Source organism: Wyeomyia smithii, chromosome 3, assembly GCF_029784165.1.
Source record: "Wyeomyia smithii strain HCP4-BCI-WySm-NY-G18 chromosome 3, ASM2978416v1, whole genome shotgun sequence".
Classification (NCBI taxonomy): Eukaryota; Metazoa; Arthropoda; class Insecta; order Diptera; family Culicidae; genus Wyeomyia; species Wyeomyia smithii.
In genome coordinates this window covers 170,237,085-170,252,405 of record NC_073696.1, presented here as the reverse complement: position 1 = coordinate 170,252,405, position 15,321 = coordinate 170,237,085, and the positions used below count along the sequence as shown (strand labels likewise).

Below are 15,321 nucleotides of genomic sequence, written 5' to 3'. Positions count from 1 at the left end.
TGCGGCTGTGGCTGTCATTCAGCGAGAAAGGGATGTCAAAGTTACTCTTCTTTCGCTCCGGGCTGGCCGTGAACGGGGAAATTTATAGTACGAAGTGCCTGACAGACGTTGCGTCGTTCATCAAGAAATACTATAAGTGCGAAGACACGGTGTTCTGGCCAGATTTGACGTCGGCCAACTACTCGAAGCGATCGTAGGAGGAGATGGAGCGGCTGAATATCGATGTGGTACCGAAGTCGGTGAATCCGCCCAATGTCCCCCACCTGCTTCCCATCGAGAATTTCTGGGCAAACTTGAAGCGCAAGATCTATTCCAACAATTTTGTCGCGAAAACGGAGGAGGAATTAATAAAAAAAAACGAAGAAAGAGCTTAAAAACATGGCTACACGCATGTTTTCGTCCGCCATGGCAAATGCTACGGTTAACTGCCGGAAGGCCGCACGCAAGGACGTAATATTTTTTTGCGAGGAAGCTAACATGATAACCTTGCATGGGAAATTCATCCAACTCAATAATCTGTCATAGTTTCTTTTTCATCACCATCTGAAATAGTTTTTTTTTTCATCATCTGAAAAAAAATTTTTTTACCGCAAACGTTAGCTGTCAAATTATCGATACTTATCGATAATATCGATAAAACCCCCGGAATTATCGATTGTTATCGATGTACGTTTTGGGCGATATTTCCCATCACTAGACAGCATAACATAGCGTATCAAAAGTGGCGGTGATCTCGTGTACACATTGAGATGTTAGCCCTTGTAACATGTCAGCTAGCTGGTCCGTGTGCATAAGAGAATATCGATACAAATATCGCGGTTTTCAGTATCGGTACGGTCGAGTATCGGACGCTTGTGTATCGATCCAAAAAATCGAAATATCGTCTCAAAAGTATCGATATTTCCGATACCGATACAATATCGCCCATTGCTAATACGGGCACGAGGCATATGGACGCGAGGCCAAATGGACGCGAGGCCGAATGGACGCGAGGCCGAATGGACGCGAGGCCGAATGGACGCGAGGCCGAATGGACGCGAGGCCGAATTGACGCAAGGCCGAATAGACACAAGGCCGATGGGAAGTAAGGTGGAATACGGTATTATCGTCATCATCACAGCCCTCTTTAAATAACATGTATTTCACTTCAGGGTGTCATTTAGAAAGCAATACACTCGCGGCCTTCGGCCGACTCGCTGTTCGAGCGAATGATGTCCTCCTCGCTACCGCTTGTTCGGACTTAACTAAGGGAAAGAAACTCTGTTTGAGTAGACCTAGCAAATCTGTAGATCAGTCGTTTGTGTGCAAGAGGCCGCCGCTTCCAACGGCGGGTCGGCGGCCGGCACGGACTGTGGAAACCACGGCAGCTTAATGCCGCCACGTTTCCTTGCCCTCGATTATGCGTCTGCGCCGCAAGATTTGAAAAAATACTATGCCCAACCTAAACTCTTTAGGAATATATTTACGCTAATTATAGAAATTATAAATATAGAATTCCTTGAATGACGCTTTTTGTCAATCATCAAGGGTGCAACATATTTTTCAATAGACTCTGCTGCGGAATGTATGTTGCAAATCCGGAACACATAGTCATGATCAAGCATGGAAAAGTTCACTCACTAGCAATACTTCATGCAAATGTGTTCTTTGATTCATCAGTTATCGTTCAACTATTTCCACTCGCGTACAAGTTTTCCCTAGAAACGCTGCTGATTGTTTTTCGCTTCTAAGAGTTCCGAATACCATAGAAGGAGACTGAATGATTCAAACACGATAGTATTTTTTGTATCCAAGTTCACTTGCATTCAACATTATCGCGAGAATATTTGAGATATTATCGCCAGTGATACAAAATTATGAATCCAAATGAACGTTAGATTGCGTTCAATTGTTTGCTTACTGGAGCAAGCAGGTATCATCAATGCTAACGGAAATTGTAGCATGGTGCATTAGCATGTGATACTTGAAATCACCAAGAATCATCGTGGTATATCACGGTGAAAGCACGACGTGGAGTAGCCGAATTCCGCCTACAAGCAACCAACACTTGAAAGAATCATTGCGATCGCTTGAGTGCAATCGTTTACGATTCTTTCGTGAAACTTTCGCTATATGTTGCTCGCTCCGCCTAAAGCAGGCAATACTGAAACAAAATCAACAAAGAAAGCTACCTAATATTTCTTTGCTCTAAGTTGTCTCTTGCATGCGTGAGAATGTGTAACTTTTAATAGCGATGGTTTGCTAGGATTGAAAGCTTATAAATAGCACGTTCAGAAATGATTCCCGAATGATTGTTATGCGATACGAATTTTTCCATCCTTGGTCATGATAATTGGATTTCATGCGATCATACAATATCGTATTCAGCCTCGCGTCCATTCGGCCTTGCGTCCATTCGGCTTCGCGTCCATTCGGCCTCACGTCCATTCGGCCTCGCGTCCGTTATGCCTTATGGCAGTATGCCTCGTATCCATTATGCAGCACATCCATTAAGCCTCGCGTCTGTATGCCCAGCATACTATGCCTAACATCCATGTGCCTAGCGTCCATATGTGAGCCGTTGAGAGCAAAAGTGGTTCATGTGCCATTTTTACACTTTTTAGGTTTTTTGCATAAATTGATGCAGAACGCAAAAATGTACTAGAATATCCAAGAAAAACCGAGATCTGATAACCTAAACCAAAATTCTAGCCAACACAATTTTTGGTAATTGACATAATCACCATTTCGTTGAGAGCAAAAGTGGAACATGTCCAGTCTGTGCATGTTAGATGAATTGTAAGTCGAGAATCTTAGGATATAAAACAATCATGTCTTCAGTAAAGTTGGTCAAGTGATTGAGTACTTTCAGATGAAGATCTGTCTGCTTTGGAATTTTCTCACTACGTGGTGCTAGTGTACCCGTGACTATTTTGTAACAGCAAGCATTTTACCTATTTCAGTATCAACTCGTATGCTGTTACAAAATACATATACACCAGCGCCACGAAGAGACAGAATTCCTCAACAAACAGATCATCATTCTTTAGTACTCAATCACTTGGACAACTCTGCTGAAGACATGAATGTTTTATGTCCTAAGATTAGAGAGTCATAATGCATCCTTCATGCTCACACTGGACATGTACCACTTTTGCTCTCAACGTTTTCTGGTTGTCATTATTTTTCCCATAGAACAAAAGTGGTACATGTTTTTCCATTGAAGTTTGAGTAAGTTTCTCAACCAGAACTCGTTATGCTTTCATGTACCGTCTTTTGAAACCTTTCCAGCAATGATTTAGTGCAGTTGTGTTGAAAAAAATTGTTGCAAATAATTTACTATTTGAGTATTTTCGTTTACCGCGTCTACTGAAAAATTTATTTAATGGCACATGTACCACTTTTGCTCTCAACGGCTCATGTCTCGTGTCCCGTACCCTTCGTAAATACGTAAATACAGGGGAGGTACTTAGCGAAGTGTTACACTGCGTGAGGCCACCATGCAAAATTGCGTTACGTCGGAGTGAAGGGGTATTAAGAATTGCCAAATTCCGCGTTACCTAATATACGAGTGCTCCCTTATCGGCTGTGATTTGCGGTATTTCTATAATCAGGAAAAAATCCAGCATACACAATCACTATCGGCGCGGTAAATATTTCGTCGGCGGCGCGCCGAGTCCAAATCATCGGCGGCGGCGGCGTGCGTAAAAGTGTCGGCGGCGGCGGCGCGGCGTGGCGGCGCACAGGACTATGCTATACTGGAGGCAAATCGAACCGTTCACGCGGCCAAACAGTTTGGATGTGTTTTGACGCGCGTCATTTCTAATCGTTGGTTTTATTACTCACGTGGGGAACGACCCTATTCGCGTCGCTCCGCTTCCAGTATAGTATCGGCCTAAGACATATTAACATCATCCGCACTCGACAGTGGGTGTTTTTAATTTACTCTTTTCATATTTGCAAAGAGATTTATGAGTGAGTCGAGAATGAATATTTCTTGAGAGTTTGTACCATATAAATACTATCGATGCTGGTGCACTATCTTCGCCTTCCTTCTTCTGTTTTGAGTGCACACCATTTAACTACACAAGATGTAGATCTTAATGTACACAACTGGGTATATGAAATTGGTTGGATAATGTACGACTGACGAACAAAAGCGATGAAATCGTAATAATTTCACTAATGATAGTAGGGGTCTTCACATCGAGCTCGTATACAAATACCCAGCCGTAAACTGTGTATCTTCCATTACTCGTCAATGGAGGTGAGTATTTTTACGACTGGGTATTTGTTTACGAGCTCGACATGAATACCCATAGTGATTTTCTGTCAAGAATGAAAAAAAATGAGAATGCACCACGTATGGAGAGACGCTTGTAACTCGCTTCTCAGAGTTCTATGTAGTCTAATCATGTATCTGTTTTCTCCGAGTGACTTACATATGTACCAAACCAGCACAGCATTTCAATGCGGATTGAGAGGATTAAAGTTTGTGCGAAGTTTGTAGAGATCGTGATCTGTAAAGTTTACGATAAAACGACGATTGCATGATATTCGTCTCGTTTAGATTGCTGGTGGTTTTAAAGGTTGGTGCCTCGAACCAACCACTTTTCGAACCTCTATAACGCTTCTAAGTCATATCTTTTGACATTCCCGACAGAGACAGACTGATAGCGATCGTAATTTTATTGTTGCAGGTTCTGATAGAAAAGCTACTACGTTCATGTCCTGGAATAAAAAATATTTTTATCCTTATTCGGCCCAAGCGTGGGCAGGATATATCAGAGCGGTTGTTAGAAATGATTAGTAGCCCAGTAAGTAACATAACATAACATTGAAATTGCTGATCATCTTTTCGCAATGAAACTAACATTTTATTACAGCTTTTTGAAAAAGTACGCCGTGAAAATCCTGCTAACCTTAAAAAAATTGTTCCAATAAATGGAGATATTACGCTAAACGAGTTAGGAATTTCTGAAATTGACCAAGTAAATATATCTGTTCTTTTTTTTCAAAGAAAACTCACGTTTGGATATTCTAGAGTACAATTTGTCAAGAAGTGTCTATAGTATTTCATTCAGCAGCCACTGTCAAATTTGATGAAAAAATTAAAGAATCTGTTACAATTAACATGATAGGAACTAAACAACTAATGGAACTATGTCATAGGATGCTATGTTTGGACGTAAGTATTTACAGTGAGGTTAACACTCTACATTTTTGTCATATAGTCATATAGCTTAACACAAAATATTCCCGGCATATATATATATATATATATATATATATATATATATATATATATATATATATATATATATATATATATATATATATATATATATATATATATATATATATATATACTCATTTTTACACAATATTATGAACCACCCTATGTCGAATAAATGAACCACCCTAATGAAACATAATGTATTCGATGCTAGTTATAGTGTATATCATTGTACAAGCTATTTCGAAAGACTAGTGATCAATTTCAAAAGATGAATTCTAAACATTTTGAACTCCGCCTTCCACAATCAAAAAACGACTAAGTCCCAGAGAGTAAATTTTTGCAAAAAAATTTTTTTCAGATGACACCAATTCTCGACGTTTCATGCGTTTTTAAGTCATTTGGCATCAAAAAAAAATTTCGAAAACCGAAATTTCACGTACCCCCACCTTGGGTGATTTCTCGGTTTTCAAAAAAGCCAAACTTCAATCGCTTTGCGCCACCCCATTTTAAGTCCGATTGAGCTGAAATTTTGCACAGGGTGTTTTTTCGAGCATGTGAACATTTTGTATAGGGCATTTTTTTGAAATTTTCTGGTCACTTTTTTCCATACGATGATTGGCGCCCTAATATACATACACCTGCCGGTACCCGGATAACAGTCCCATAATGGAAAACAGCATGTTGAGAAAACGGCGATTGAATATTATCCGTAAATTTTCTGATTTCCAGCTATTTTAAGCAATTACATCCAAAACCAACGACCAGAACAGTTTCATGGCACCACAAGTTTCACGTTGAGAACAAAAAAGCATGGGTGGAATTAGTTCTACGTTATTTAACTAAAAAAAACAATATGGGACAAAATATGCGGGTACATTTCAAAAGTACTCGCATATGTTGTCCCATCACATATAAATTCAACCAGCAACTGGCAGTATCACCGGTTCTACAGAAAAACAACATTAATTTAGTTAATTGAATGACATGCTACTATATGCCTAAAATTATCCGATGTACACTAATCTGGAGCAAAACTATATGTTTGCAGTTTGTACCACTATGCAGTGGGACTGTAATGCGAGTACTTTCAATATGGGACAAACACAACTTGGTATTTTTCCCAGTTTTTCCATACTAAAGTATCAATTTTAGATTTTTTTCAAAAAATTTGATAACAATTAAGGCGATTCCCGATAATAACTTAAAAGTGACAAAAATCAGTATGGGACAGTTATGCGGGTACCGGCAGTATATTAGAGGTGGTCGGGTTTGATGTTTTCCAAACCCGTACCCGACCAGAACCCGAATTTTTTTTTCGGTCGAAACCCAAGCCCGACCCGACCCCGAAACTTTTTTTCGTTCAAACCCGAACCCGACCCGAACCCGAATATTTTATTTCCATGAAACCCGAACCCCACCCGAACCCGAAATTGTTAAACCCGAACCCGAGATTTCATAGATTTTATAGTCGGGTTTCGGGTTTTCATACCCAAACCCGACCTAAACCCGATCCCAACCGGAACCCGAAAGGTTTTTTTTTCACCAAAACCCGAACCCGACACTTTCAAAAATTTTCAAACCCGAACCCGTTGGGTTTCGAAACACGACCATCTCTACAGTATATATATATATATATATATATATATATATATATATATATATATATATATATATATATATATATATATATATATATATATATATATATATATATATATATATATATATATATATATATATATATATATATATATATATATATATATATATATATATATATATATATATATATATATATATATATATATATATATATATATATATATATATATATATATATATATATATATATATAATTTTTATAGGCTTTGGTACATGTGTCAACAGCGTATTGCAATTGCGATAAAAAAGAAGTTTGCGAAGTCATATATCCTCCACCATACAACCCTGAAGATATAATCCAATTAGTTAGATGGTTTCCGGAAGATATACTGGAAAAGGTAAGTGAAATGAATCATAGTTTGGCATCTATTACAGAAGACGAGGCGACCAACTCGCCTCGCCCGCAGTCACTGACGAGGCGAGCGAAATATTTTATTAAGGAACGCGCGTGTAACTTGGCTGGTGATAGCTGGTGACAGACGAGTTAATCGTCCAAAATCCAGTCGACTCACCGTTTGCAATACCAAAAGTGGTCAGACGAGTGACTCGCGGCTAGTCTCGTCTTCTGTAATAGAGGACTTTATTTGTCTATCAAAATACTATTCAAAGAACAAAACGTATTAAGCATCTTTTCTGCACTCACTGGCGTAGCGTGGTGAAGGTGGATGGGCGGTCTATTCCAGGTGTCACCCTCAGCGGGGTGACACCCATGACAACATTTTCATACGTGTCACCTTCGAAAATAATTATCATGCAAAGAATGGAAGATTATATCCATTTTCTCCAATTGATTTATAATATTATTGTGAACAAAAGGAGTGACACCAAGTGGCTGGCATCGACACTGAAATTTTCCGCCTTGGGTGTCTGGGCCCTAGGTCACAAATATATCTAGTAACCAGTTGGAGTTGAAATTATCTTGTAACCAGTTGAACTCTCCTTTAAGGGGCCTATGAGAATTACGATGTAATCACAGCATGTCAATTGAATTTATGTTAAAATTCGAGTAGAGCCGAAATGAAGAAAATAATTTGTATGTCGAATGAATTGTAAGGGAGCATTTATGGGAGGAGACGCGTGTGATCGTTTTGTGACAAGCTGTGACAAAGGGGTGGGGGACGTGTTAGATTGAGATCGACGTAGCATTTTTTTAAAGACCATTTTTTTGCAAAAAAAAAAAACAAAGATACACAAAGTCTGCGAAATCTTTTTATCTGTGACATTCAGCAATCTCCTGGAAGTTCTTCTAGCACATTAACAATCGCTTGCATTCTCAACGCGTGTTTATTGTACAGACCCGAAATCCGTACATCTAAACACTCGAAAATATTGATTGATCAATATAAAATCATATAATCACAGTAGGGCTGCAAATTTTCGACACTACAAACGAAAACGACAAAACAGGATTTTCACAGTCTCAAGCTGCAACTGATTTTCAGTTTCATGCATGTCAATTTTCAATGAGAGCTCGGTTATTGAAAGAAATGAGTTATGTGATTTAAGAGGTAATATCCACACAAAAAAAAATCTTTTTATTGTTTTTTATTAGCTTAAATTATGCTAAAACTATCCTAGAATCAAAATCTACAGCGCCCAAGTACTGATCTAAACACAAAATTCGTTTAAATCAATTTTTACCGAACAACTTTTATGCTCCAAAATAAAATTTTTGGTTTATTTTGGCGATGCTCGTTTTTGTTGTTAATTTCGAGGCTTTGTAAACTAGTAGAAGTTAGTTATGATCGATATGGTGTTTCAAATTTAAAGTATACAGGTCGCTGCATCGAGTTTCGACCATTACCGGTAAAAGGAAGAATAGGAAAATAAAGCCCAGAAAGAACAACTTTACGGCAGAGGGATAGCTGACTGAAGGTAAAAAAATATCAGGGCCTATATTATTGCGATTGTTGAGATTTATATCATTTTGAAACTTTAAACGCGTTTTTCTCAAAACCATGTTTTCAGAATCGGCGAGCAGTAGAACTGAAAAAGTTAACATTCGATTGACTTGAAATTTCAACTGTAGCTTCTTCATTAGATTATCTAGTGAAATACACACGATTTTAGCGATTGATTAACAACAAAAGTTATAAACAATTGAAGTCGTTATTTTTTTGTCGAAAAGCAATGTTTCTGCCCAAACCGTTGCCATTTTGCGAAAAAAAAATCTAAAAATGTAATCATGTGTACCTCACTAGCGATACTTATGTAGATAATGAAAAAAAAATTTTTGTTTTAGGTGGAGTTGGGCACGACTTCTACTGCTCGCTGCGGAAGAACTTTTAAAAATAGCGGTTCACGGCAATCGCTGCACAACCGCCATTTTGTAATAAAAGAAGCAATGAATTTTTTTTCTATTCTCCAAGAACTGCTTAAACCAACGATATATTATGTATATACCTTACATCTCGAATGTCCTTTAAACAAAATCATGAAAAAAACCTTGTTTTTTTAGCATTTGGTGGATATTACCCCTAATATCGAAATTATTTGATCTGAGCCAAATCATTGTATGGTGTTGATGATCTAGATAAAAATCTACATTCTCAACCGCATAAACATCACTACAACAGCACAGCGTGTGCGAAATCACAGAAGTACTGCTAGCCACCAATCACTGTCAACTGAATGGAGCTGGAATTCTCTTTCATTTTTAGCTCGTTCGTTGAAAATTGAAAATCAATCATTTTAATTTCAACTGAAAAACCTTTCATGACAGGGAAATTTTGCAGCGCTGACTCACGGTACCATTTTCATATAGGTGCTTATTACGGGAGTCACTTCACGGTGAAATCAAAATGAATAAATAAAGGTGCTTATTACGGGCGTCACTTCACGGCGAAATCAGAGTGAAGTAAATAAAGTCCTATTACGTAATATTACGTAAGTCTTATTACTGTGGTGCTTATTACGGGAGTCACTTCACTGTGAAATCAGAGTGAAGTGAATAAAGTCCTATTACGGGACTCACGTAAGTGAGAAAAACGTCGCAAAGTGACATCTGCCGTGAAATCTGGGTTATTATGAGTGTCATATGAGTGAAGTGAAAACGGAAAAAGCGACTTTCGCGTGGAATTATTTCACGACTAGTTTGAACGGTGAAATGATTTTACGAAGACAGGGAAGTTTAAAAATCGATTGATTTGTGATCTAGCGGTAATATATATGGGATTTATTTTCCAGTAACAAGGCGAACCTTTTTTTTCTTGAAAAAAAAGCGGCTCTCTGGAACTTACAAATTTTTGAGCTGCGGCCAATGGAACGTAAGGGAAAAATTGACCTTCGAATTCCGTTTAGCGGTAGGGCTCAAAAGTTTGCTCTCGAAAAATGTCCTCATACAAAATTTGAGCTTAATCGACTTCCCGGGGCTTAGAAATTTTTGAGCTGGAAAACTCCCACATTTCACTTGTCCTATTCTCAAATTCACTTCACTGCCAATCTCACTTCACGGAGGTAAGAATCGGGAATAGGTCTCAAAAAGTGAGGTAAGCGTGAGAGTGAAATATATTTCACCGTGAAGTAACTCCTGTGATAAGCACCTAGTTTATGTTCTTTATTTTATCGATATTTTCTATCACATGGCCTTTAAACTGCTCTAAATTGTGTCCAAATCATGTAAACATTTCCCATATCTTGATTTGAAATCCATACATTCTTCTGTGATTGAATGAATACAGTTTCGAATCGGAATCCGTGCAGCAATGTAATAGCTACAAATACCTACAGCCGTGAGTACTGGATAGTCAGCCTATGCACCAGAGAGGCGACGAATAACGGCAATGCAAAATTCTACAGTTCGCCCGTTTTGATGTTGACAGTTGCCTCAACGGTGAGTGTCTCAGAGGAAGAGATATGCGGAGAGAATGTTGTCAGCCAAACGAACATGTCAAAATCCGAGCCAAAGGAACAGGCAAGGTAACATAATAAGAGGTATTGCAATCAGGTACAGTAAGGGATATATTTATTTTCACTCGTTTCTCGTGTTCTATTACTAAACAATGAATTGAGAATGCTCCAAAATTGCTTTCTCACAGTGGTTTTTAACTGGTGGTTCACAAACCTTTTGTGTGGTCAACAAAATAATGATCAATTCTGGTGAAAGTATATAAAGTTAAACATAAACATAAAATTTAACACCTGCACTTTATTATTCCCCAGGACTTCCACCGTCACTACCAATTATATGCGAGTCTAATGAAAAAGTAAATTGCGCTTTGAGGAGAGATCTGGCACCCCTGAAATTGGCGCTAAATTGGCGGTTTTTTCATCGCTTATCTCTCTCTCTCTTTCTCGCTCTCTCTCTCTGAGTATCTCTAGTTCTAACTAACTTGTGCGACACCTACTGGACATTTTCCGCAAAAGATAAACTTTCAGCCTTTCTGTTATTTCTGTTGCCTGCGACAACTGTCAACTGAGTTCAAGAAGAAAAAGCTCATCAGCGCCAGCACCGCTGCGGCGGGAAAATTCCGTATAACTGAAACTCGTTCGAATTGACCGTTATTTCGATCCACTAGGATAAATTTCGTGGCACGTCTGTTTGTCTGTGCTTGAAGGCGCCGTGAAAAAGTACCGAAAAAATCAATCCAAGAGATCGATTCTGCCGCTTTAATTTTTTTGTTGGATCGATTCGAGAACCGCCTTACCGAATCGATGCTTAAGATCACCCAATCCTATCCTAAATGCAGTGATGGAGGATGCCCAGTCCTTTTAATCTTTACCTTCAAGAGTGCATCGTCAAGCGTTGTTGACGAAATTCAAGTTCGTCTTCAAGCCGACTTGATATCAGCTTCGTTCTTTTTCGCTCTCTCTTGCAATGAGCACAAAAATCGTCCTTCACTCGGTACCTTTTGTTTCGTCGTGTCATTGTCGAAGTGCTCATATCGTCAGTTCAGAATAAACTGCTGGAACTGAGGCTTCATGACAATTATGTAGGTAAAAAATGAGGGAAACAAAACCTCAATCGAAGTAATTCCTATATAAACACACTTGCTTGCTCCGTTTTTTTATTTTTCGTAGTAGCTGCGATGTTTACACTAGCGTTGTGAGCGATAAAACAATGAATTCATTGTCAACAACCACAAATGAATTCATTGTCATCTTTTGTCTATCGTCTGTTTAGGAAAATAGGTCAATCGTTAGTAAAATGTATGTAAATGAATGACTTGAAAACTTTTCCGTATTTTCACTATGTTATAAGAAAATGGTGGGGAAAGTGAAGAAAGATGTAGTCCCACGGCAGCATAATTCCATTTAGAATCGTTTTATTGTCAATAATCGTAATATCGTCAACATCTTGCTCATGCAAAATATTATAGAAGTTTGCACTTTGCAATCGGGAAATCCTCTTTGTAGTTTCGCGAAGTTTCTTTTTTCGATTCGTCATCTCTCGTACGATTCCAATAAATTTTGTTCCGAAAATAGGTAGTCTTGAATAATTGATGTAAAAATTAATCTACAGGTCTGCAAAGAACTTTCACAAAAACACAAGCTTTGAAGATATAGAATAGGCAGTCAAATATCAATCCACAAGCAATCAGCAAAACGACCGACCTGTTGTACAGTTTAAGTTACACTGATTAGTTTATGATTTAGTTTGTCTTTTGTGCGATGTCAAGGTTCACTATTCAGTATCCAGAAAATGGTGGTTTATCAATGCAGTCTATTTTCTAAACAAAATCCCAAATCAATCCACTTAGCAGTGAGACCCAGCCTTTCTCATTCGAACTTTTTATTTATTAAAATAGATTTACACGAACACTTTAATTTTCAGAAAAAAATCACCTTGATAATATTTGCTGCGTTGGTTTTTCACTTTAAACAAAAAAACTTTGGCATCCAACATTGAAACTATACCAAAAATTGAAGACATAATATTCAAACACATAAGAACATACGTTAACACATGCAAATAACATGAAATAAATATTTTTGAAATATATGACGCAATTTTTTTTGTTCGTGGTATAATCGAAACGTCACTGTACTCATATTTAGGTTGGACTCGATTATCGGTTGTGTAGTTTCTGAGATAATGAAGTTTCGTGATTTTCACATTTTGATACATTACAGACGAAGTTACAGTCCGATTACAGTAAAATTTAGCAGGGTGTTATAAGGCAACTAGACCATTCATTTGACACGAATTTTGTGGAAATCGGTTCAGCCATCATTGAGAAAAGTGAGTGAGTTTAAGTAGTCTTCGGAATATGTTTCTTTTCATAGCTGGATTTCACATTTGCAAACATAATAGGCAAAGTAAAAGTCCGATTGCAAAACAAAAAATCAATAGGGTCTTACACACACAGACACACATACAGAAAATGCTCAGCTCGTCGAACTGAGTCGAGTGATATATGCCATTTGGTCCTTTGGAGCATTTTTATATCTTCGGTTTTGCCAGTGATTGCTATACCTTTCTAGGAGAAAGGCAAAAAAGCTTTAATATTTATATTGTTATTTTATTTTTAATATTTAATATGTACGCTAATTAATAAGAAACGCTTTTATCGCTCACAACGCCAGTGTCAATATCGCAGCTGCTGCGAAAAATGAAAAACTGGAACAAAAGAGTGTATTTATATAGTAATTACCTAAGTACCTACTTCGATTTAGGTTTTGTTTCACATTACTTTTTTCAGTCAGAAAGGGTTACACATTATTTAATGCAAATACATGTTTGGATAAGTATTTGAAATCATTATTTGTTCATAACCTTCCAGTTGGTCTCGAGGTACGATACTGGCCTAACAAGCCAGTCGTCGTAGGTTCGAGTCCCGTCTCGGGAGAGACTGTTAGTTTCAGTGAGATCATAGCGCGCTAGCCCCGCAAATGTCCTGTACAACAAACAGTTGGCTGCGAAGTCTGTGTATAATAATCAGAAGGTCGAGTTCCGAATCGGAATGTAGCACCACCAAGGCTTTGCTTTGCTATTTGTTCATAAAACCAGTTTGTGATCAACTGTTTGGTTCACCGATTATTGCTGTTGCTATTGCTCTGTAGTAAAAAACATTTTTGTGTATATAAATGTCAGATAATAGAAGAGAACTGTTCACTGAATTTCTCTGTTTTTTTATAGCTTACTTTCTCACTTATTGGCAATAGACCAAATAATTATACTTTTACAAAAGCTATGGCTGAACACATGCTATTAAAAGAAGCTAGGGGATTACCTGTGTCCATAGTTAGACCATCAATAGGTATGTATAACAGATAAACATGTAAAGATTTTCTGTGTTATTTAGTAAGGGTTTCGCTTTAACTAGATGTTATTAAATTTAACCTCAACTATTTTTTATTTTGCAGTCTTATCCAGTTTCAAAGAGCCTATTAGCGGTTGGGTCGACAATTTCAATGGCCCAACAGGTATTGTATCTGCAGTTAGTAAAGGATTGTTTAGAACAATTTTATGTGAGGAATCGTATGTAGCCGATTTGATACCAGTTGACTTAGTGATAAACCTCATGATTGTCGCTGCTTGGCACACTGCTTCTCGAAGAAACGTTAGCAATATAACAGTATATAATTGCACGAGTGGTAACGACAATCCTATTACATGGGGTACTTTTGTGCACATGTGTATCAAAAACATGAGAGAACATCCTGTTGGTGAGACGAATGAGTATACTAGTTTGTCGTAAAAATTGATTGAATTAATTTTCAGAGGGTGTATTATGGTATCCTACCGGAAATTTAAGAAAAAATGTTGCATTGAACTTCATACACGGAGTTCTGACACATTTCATTCCAGCAGTATTTTTGGATATCATTTCCGTTGTTATGGGACGGAAGCCAATGTAAGATTACGCCAACCTTTGTTTCGATAAACTTTGTTCGCTCAAATTTCGGAGAAATCATTCAAAATTTATTTATATTTACTCATGAATAATTTCAGCATGAAAATAGTCCAATCAAAACTTGGGAAAGCTGCAACGTGTCTTCAATATTTTACGAATGCTCAGTGGCGCTTTCGAAACGATAATGTACGAAATTTATTGACCTTCTTGAGCACAGAAGACAAACAAACATTTCAGTTTGACGTCGCATCAATCGACTGGACGGACTACATTCAGAGATATGTTCTTGGATTCCGAGAATTTTTGTTTAAACAAAATCCGTCAACATTAGAGAAATGCAGAAACAACATGTATAAGTAAGTGGTGCATACGTTTATTGCCTTTTCTGTGTCTAATGCTTGTTTTTTTCAGAATGTATCTCCTTCACCAATTTACTAAACTTGTTTTGGTTGGGTGTATATGGCGCTTCCTTCTGAAAAAATCATACAAGCTAAGAAGTGTATGGCAGAAAATTCTTAATAGTCTAGTAGGAATTATGAAAATTGTAGCCTTCTTCTGATAACATATTTATTTGTTTGTAAAGGTTACAGCGCCCACTGCAATCCATTCATTCTAAGCACATGGATAGAGCCTCTTTGACGAGCA

General features: G+C 37.7%; 1 protein-coding gene across 2 annotated transcripts in view; it reads left to right on the top strand.

Moving 5' to 3' along the window:
• Positions 1 to 15,321, top strand: part of LOC129733017 (putative fatty acyl-CoA reductase CG5065) — a 60,434-nt gene extending 45,113 nt beyond the window's left edge. For both annotated transcript variants that reach the window (XM_055694556.1, XM_055694555.1), the window contains exons 3-11: positions 4,680 to 4,796; positions 4,866 to 4,970; positions 5,024 to 5,167; positions 7,084 to 7,218; positions 13,959 to 14,079; positions 14,186 to 14,488; positions 14,544 to 14,676; positions 14,775 to 15,032; positions 15,088 to 15,321. In XM_055694556.1, the coding sequence (XP_055550531.1) occupies positions 4,680 to 4,796; positions 4,866 to 4,970; positions 5,024 to 5,167; positions 7,084 to 7,218; positions 13,959 to 14,079; positions 14,186 to 14,488; positions 14,544 to 14,676; positions 14,775 to 15,032; positions 15,088 to 15,235 (1,464 nt within the window). In that variant the 3' untranslated portion in view covers positions 15,236 to 15,321. The remainder of the gene's footprint in view (positions 1 to 4,679; positions 4,797 to 4,865; positions 4,971 to 5,023; positions 5,168 to 7,083; positions 7,219 to 13,958; positions 14,080 to 14,185; positions 14,489 to 14,543; positions 14,677 to 14,774; positions 15,033 to 15,087) is intronic.